The 7,139-nt window shown below is 47.3% G+C and overlaps 1 protein-coding gene across 1 annotated transcript in view; it reads left to right on the plus strand.

Annotated features, from left to right (window-relative positions):
- Positions 1-7,139, plus strand: part of LOC117283616 (deleted in lung and esophageal cancer protein 1-like) — a 12,121-nt gene that overhangs the window by 574 nt on the left and 4,408 nt on the right. Inside the window, exons 2-5 of the mRNA XM_033756995.1 lie at positions 3,119-3,272; positions 3,878-3,988; positions 5,743-5,896; positions 6,184-6,307. Of these exons, the coding sequence (XP_033612886.1) occupies positions 5,770-5,896; positions 6,184-6,307 (251 nt within the window). The 5' untranslated portion in view covers positions 3,119-3,272; positions 3,878-3,988; positions 5,743-5,769. The remainder of the gene's footprint in view (positions 1-3,118; positions 3,273-3,877; positions 3,989-5,742; positions 5,897-6,183; positions 6,308-7,139) is intronic.

The raw sequence follows: 7,139 nt of genomic DNA on the forward strand, positions 1-7,139 counted from the left end.
TAAAACCACTAAAAAAAAAAAAAAAAAAAAAAAAAAAAAAGAATTGCAGACCCAGATTAGAGCTTTCTTTATATGATATTTGGCCTATAAGTCCTACTTACAATAATTCCCTAATGTGAACAAATTCCATTCTTGGAAAACATTCATCTGATTTGTTCTCAAATCCAATAGAGTTTTATATAGTATCTCTGTCAAAGTTCTCACTACACCTGTGAAATTTTGCAACTCAAATATTCATCAATCAGAGACTTGCTGTAGTTTGGGAAGAAGTGGGCTTTTAATTCAGTGATGGACTGATTATTAATTTTCAGTTTGGAAGTGAACTTCAATTTTATAAGTAAATTCTAGGTAGTGAATACTTTAGGTGTGAAAATTCATACAGATACTATTATAAGATATTGAGTTTTTGACATAGGACATTAGGATTGGAAGCCAAAAAGAGAATAAAATTGGTTACATAAAATGAAGTTTTTTAAGACAAAATATTTCAGCAGCTTTATTAAGAAAAACTTGTTAGGGCCAGGGATTTAGCTAAGTGGTTCTGCCACCTGCGTCGCAATCACAAGGTCCCAAAGTTCAATCCCTAGTACCAAAAAAAGAAAGAAAAACAATTCAACAGTCAACTCTAACACTTATTTTCAAAAGTTTAAATGCTTGAAATAGAAAATGGAAGCTTCTGGTTTTCTGCCCTGTTGAAAATGTGTGTATAGGTGGGAATATTTATAAATTTTGATAATTATTTCTAATAAAATATGTTTGCTTTCTTTTTTGTGGTACTGGGGATTTTACTCAGGGATTTTATGCTGAGCTGCATCACCGCCATTTACGTACTTACTTTCTTATTTGTACACAAAAATCTCACTAAGTTGTCCAGGCTGAGCTCAAGCTTATGATCCTCCAGCTTCGGCCTGACAGATTATTGGGATTACCGGAATATACTGTCATGCCAGGCTTCTCTATTTTAGCTTAACAAAATATGTGAAAAATAACCTCGTTCAAAAAATGTTCTTTTTTTAATGGAAAAATAAGTGTTTATGTTAACAAGTACTGTAATGTGTTTCTTTAAGAATTATGGCTGTCTGGAACATTTTCTTTAATCACAGTGTTGCTGTCACTAAACAATATTTACTAAAGTGGACACGGAAACAGTGCTGTTACTAGAAAAGTGTGCAAGTCAATTTAGTAAAGATTTGATACCCACAGTGGGCTTCAGCCTCAAGAAAGTAACCAAGGGTAATGTCATAATGTCGATATGTCAGCTTCTTACCCTTCTCGGTTTCAATTATTATCATATGATCCTACACTATGTGCCCACACTGTTGCTGAATGAAAGCTGGGACAGAAATCAGTTACAGAAGCAAGCAACTTTATTGAGAGACAGATACATAAGATGTAGACAAGATGTCAGGCAAGTACAAACACCTGTGACCATAGTATATGGTTAGAAAGTCAACTAGGTTCAGCCTGAGAAGTGAAATGACTTCGAAACAGTGATGACTTCAAAACAGTGTGGAGAGAGGTAAAAGGGAAGGGTAAACAAGTTGAGCAACAATATTGAGATATGGCTCTTGGCTCTCTGATATCCAGAACAATCTAAACCTAGGAAGATACTGGTCAAAATGTCTACTGAGTTACCTGTCCACTGAGGACAATTCCAGGGGACAACAAGATAGAGGAAATCAGAAGCCATATGAGGCTATAGGGAAAATAATCTCTCAGGTTTAAAAAAAAGAAAGAAAAGAAATGATGATCAAAATGAAGCACATGCTTCATAAATCTAGAGTAGACACACATTTTAAAAAGAGAGGAGTCCTACACCTGCCTTGCAAACACAAAGTCCTGAGTTTGATCCTTGGTACTGCCCCCCCCAATAGAGGCGTTTAGGACAATTATGAAAACCATGAATGCCCAACATGGCAAAGGAACAGAATCTATGAAACAGATTCACACAGATATCCAGGAGATTAAATATTCCATTGATAGTATATCCAATCAATTGAATGAAAACAAGAACAGGATTCCAGATGTAGAAGACAGGAGTGTGGTTAGTACCACAAAAAAAAAGAAAGAAAAGAAAGAAAGATATTTTAAAAATAGCAAGGGAGCCTGGTGTGGTGGTGCATGCCTGTAATCCCAGCGCTTGGGAGGCTGAGGCAGGAGGATCGCTGTGAGTTTGAGACCAGCCTGGGCTACATAGTGAGTTCCAGGTCAGTTTCAACTACACAGACCCTGTCTCAAAAAAACCAAAATAAATAAATAAAAGAAAAATAGCAAGGGACCATGAAAAATCAGTCCAATAGCTGCAAGATGATGCAAAGAAGATCGACAGATTAATCTGAATCAGTGAGCAAGCCAGAGACAGTACAAACATCATTTAAAAACCTTTCCACAGAAAGAATGACAGAAAACTTATTGACATACATATCAGTGAGGCATTTACAATTCCACATAGCCATGACCAAAATAAATCTACACCAAGACATATAATAATCAAGATTCTAGAAATTCTAGAAATTTACTACAAGAAGAGAATACTTAAAATTACTAGAGAAAAGAAACAAATCGCCTATAAAGGAAAACCCATCACAATCACAGCACACTTCTCAACACAAACCCCTTAAGTGAAGGAGTAAAGTGTTTCAAGTCCTAAAAGAAAACAACCTCCAGCCCAGATTGATGTGCCCTACAAAACTGTCTTTCAAAATTGACGGATAAATAAGATACTTTCATGACAAAGAACACCTGAGGAAGAATGGGCTGGCTGATCTGTGCAAGGCATAAACAGAAAAAAAAGCATCTTTTAAATCTAAGCAAGAAAAAAGTCCAGCTTAACTGGTACGGGAGGGTTAGTCACCATACAATTTCTCTCGTACCTGTTTCAATTTAGAGTAATTATAAATAGAACTGTATTTTAAATTTGTTTCCACATGTTCATTATTAGTGTATAAAAATGTGGTTGATTTTTATGTGTTGATCTTGTACCCTGGGGTTTTGCTGAAATAGTTCTAGGAGTTTTTTAAGAAAATATAGATTCTTCAGGATGACACCGTCATCACATGAGGGACGGTTTTGTTTCTTCCTTTCTGATCAGTTTGCCTTTTATTTGCTTGTGTTCTAGATACCTGGCCGTGTATGCTGAGATACAGGAGCCACATGTGTACCTGCAGAGCAGCCAGCTGGAGCTCAGCAGCCTCTACCAGGATGTGCCCACGAAGTCCACCGTCACGCTCGCCAACAGCACACTCCTCCCCACCCGGTTCCACTGGGGCAAGGTGAGGAGCCCGCACTGCTGGGCAGCGGACGGCGGCCCTCAGCAACACAGGCCCATGTGGCCCCTTCAGGGTGGGCAGGAGCGGTGTTCAGCCTCTGTCCCACAGCCAGTCCCTCCCTCCACGGTGCCCAGAAAAGCTCGGCTCCACAGAGGAGCAGCACAACTGGCCTGGCTTTTCGTGGCCCTGTGTTTAGAGAATCCCAGTTCCCTGCCCATGAAGGAGTTTCTCATGAGCACAGCTAGGGCCTCCACGCAGCACAGCCTGTGGCTCAGTCATGGCACTGCCCCTGTGGAACTTACTCTCAGTGCTGTGGGAGACGAGGCCACATCTGTGTGCACCAGCAGCGGCTGCCCACTGCTCCCATCACTCTGGGTCTCTCGGTCTCAGGGCAGCTTATTGAGTCCAGCCAATGCCCTGACAGGTGGTGAAGTCCACCCAGGGACGGGAGGAGAGAAGGGACCTGTGGTTTATGCTAGAAGTGAGCTCCCAGTCCTGTGTCCTGCCGTTGCTGCTAGTCTGCCAGCCTCCAACGAGCACTCTGTCTGGGTCCTGGTCCATTCCGGGAGCCCTGCAGGACACAACAGCTCCACCCCTGTGTCTACCAGCTCCTGGGGAACCAAGCAGCTTTCTGCACAGTGACAGTCTCCCCTAGAGGTGGCCTGCTGGGTCCTAGTGAAGAGCACCAGCTCATCTTGGAGTTCACCGCTCATACTCAGGTGAGTCAGGCCATGTGGAGCCCCAGAGACTGGGAAGGCATCCTGCCAGTGGGTTGCACCTGTGTCTCTGGAGAAGGCTTACCTCAGACTGCACCAGGTCCTTGTGAGTGAGGAAGGGATATCTTTCTTTTGGGACTAGAGTCCCCTACTACTAGGGACAAAATGGCAGAGACTAGAGCAGGCCTGGATGTGCCTTGAGATGTGGCCACTGGGTTTTCCAAGAGATCCAGGACAGAGCTGCTGCTGAGGCAGGCACTGTGCTGGGTGTGACCGAGGGAGGCTAACTGATGGCCAGTGTCCTCCCAGGAGAGTCATAGTTGTTCAGTGGGGTGTCCCGGAGGAAAGCCATCAGGGCGGAACACACTCAGTACTTGGGTGGTTCTTCTGAGAGGAGAGACTTCTTCCTTGCTGATACTTTTAGATACAGGTTCCATTTCCTCCATGGCAAACATGGAGCCAGTGAATCTTCTTACACAGTTGAGCCCGAGTTCTCGGATGTCAGGCAGATGGGCCCAGGCCTGATGTGGAATGGACCCCACTCAGAAAGGGTTTGGTGTGTATAGTAGCAGCTCATCAGAGACAACGTGCTCCTCTCCAGGGTTGCTTTCTGAGGCCTTCTTTCATGCAGGCATGTCTGGGGCAGACTCAGACAGCCATAGAGCCTGGGAAGGAACGAGGCCTGTTGGGAGTAGGGTATCAGTCGAGAGGCCGGCTCACTGGAGGCCCTTTCTCAGAGACCACACTGGAGAGAAGGCAAGGCCTTCATGTTGAGCCACTTGGCTGTCTGGGCCCATCTCCTGAGGCCAAGCCTGCGTCTCATCCTTGGATGGGCTTTCTCATAGGACGAGCTGACCGATCTGGCCCTCCCTTGTCACGTGTCAGGCATGAAGAAGCCACTGCCCCTGGGCATCTCTGGGAAGCCTCGGGGACTGCAAGTGACCATTGCCATCTCTGAGAAGGGTTCTGATGGCAGGTGAGCCAAGGGCAGGGACAGCCACACAAAGGACCAGTGTTAGCCTTTGTGACCTGTTAAGTCCCAGCAATTCCTGCAGCTGGGGGAAGGCCACAGAGTTGTGCCAGGTAGGGCTTTTCAGAGGTGGCTGGATTTATTGTGTGTGATGCTGGGATTAAGTGTGTAGTACTGGAATTAAAGGTGTGTGATTATTACATTAGCCCCTGATTGGTTTGGCACAGTTCTCGATGTGGATAATGGAAAGACCCACCCTGGATGTGGGAGGCACTACCCAAAGGGAAGGCAACCTGGAGGCGATAAAAGGAAGAGGCAGGCTGTTGCTGCTTCCTTGCTACTTTGCTGCCTTCCTGCCATCTGCCAGCCTTGAACTGTTACTCCTCTGTCCCCTTTGCCAGCCTGCCTTGAAACCAGCCAACTCTGAACTGAAATCTCTACAAACTGTGAGCCAAAATAAACCTTTCCACCTTTATCTTTGGGTGTTGGGTATTTTGTCTCAGCAACAAGAAAAGTACCTGTGACAAGGAGGGAGGCTGACCTACAGGAGAGCTGAGCACAGAGCTGTATAGCAGGGAGGGTTCCTTCTGGCCTGTCACAGTGTGGCTTTTGATGGTAGTGCCAGCCTTCTGCCACCTGCTATTCTATGATTCCCCCTGCTCAGCTTACAGCCTTGGGTCCTGGGGGCCAGTAAGATTCCCCGTGTCTCAATGTCCCCAGCTCAGAGCCCCACCACAGTGGACAGTGTCACTCTACCCCCTGCCAAGGCAAAGGCTTTGTCCCCTAGGTGGTGCCCTTGTGGGCCATCGTGGCCATGCCTGAGCTGCAGCTCTCTACCAGCTGCGTGGACTTTGGGACCTGCTTTGTGAACCAGCAGCAGGCCCAGGAGGTTGACTTGCTGAACCTGAGTGGCTGCCAGAGCTACTGGACTGTGCTGATGGGTATGTCGTGCCCTCCTACCTGCCCGCTCACTGCATCATGGAGACTGTGCCAAGCCGCCCAGGAAGGGGCTTGTGTGTCCACTCCCAGCAGGTGGGCACCTAAGGGCTGGCACTACCTGTCATTCCTGCACAGACGGCCAGTTACCAATGCCAAGTGGTACGTGGGTTGCCCTGCTCTGTGGTCCTGGCAAGACCAGAGGTGACACCTGAGAGGCAGGGCAGGCCTGGGGGCACACGGAGTCTTCCCAGACAGTACAAGGAGCCTGTGTCCTTTTCTCTTGATGCAGCACAGCAGGAGACGGACAAGAAGGCAAAGGCCTTTGGGGTCTCCCCAAGCAGTGGGCTGCTGAGAGCCCGACCCACCAATGCTCCTCCAACCTCCATCACCCTGAAAATGTTCTTCACTCCCAGGTGCGACCTCTCCCAGACTCCCCGAGACTGACCAAAGCTTGGGGGCCCCTGCCCAGGGCCCTCCTGACCTTAGCCCTACCTGCTGCCACAGGAGCACCGAGCTGTACGAGTCCACACTGGTGGTAGAAGGCATGCTTGGTGAGAAGGCCTGCACCCTGAGGCTGTGGGGCCAAGGCTCTTATGATGAGAGATAAGCGGCACCTCACTAGCCCTGAGGCTCTGCTCACCCCTCAGCCCCAGCCCCAGGTGAGGGACTAAAAATGGCCCAGGACTGAGGAGCATTCTGCTGGGTCACCCCACAGACTGGGGGCTTCTGAACAGCTCCTGGGAGGGAGGAGCCCTCTTCCAGGCCAGAGATCTCAGCCAAAGCTTGAGTCATATGTCCCAGAGTTAACACAAAGGAGAGTCCTCACCACCACGAAGACTGTGGCAGTTAAGAATCACTACTCAGAGCACAGAGAAGACCAACAAGAGATCTGGACCTTGGAAAAAAAACCCACCAAGCCTAGAGCACAGACATTTATTCCACTGCACCGCTCATCCACAAAACCACCTCCTCTGAGAGTTACAGGCTGACTTTGCCCTAGCTAGGCCCACAGCATCCCCACTCACTCCTTTATGGTGTTATCAGAGTTCACATTTTCCAAATTGGATGCGGTGCCTTGATTTGCTGAATGTGCAGTGTGCATTTCCTTCTTTAGTGTCCCTCTCTGGCAACCAGAGGAGGATTGGATAGCTCTTCAAACCAGGGCCTCAGTTCCCAGGGTACTCAGAGATGACAGTGGCTCCTATTCCAGTCTTGATGCTCATGGACACCCCTCCATATGCCCTG

Source organism: Fukomys damarensis, unplaced genomic scaffold (assembly GCF_012274545.1).
Source record: "Fukomys damarensis isolate Sample0158 unplaced genomic scaffold, DMR_v1.0_HiC HiC_scaffold_28, whole genome shotgun sequence".
NCBI lineage: Eukaryota > Metazoa > Chordata > Mammalia > Rodentia > Bathyergidae > Fukomys > Fukomys damarensis.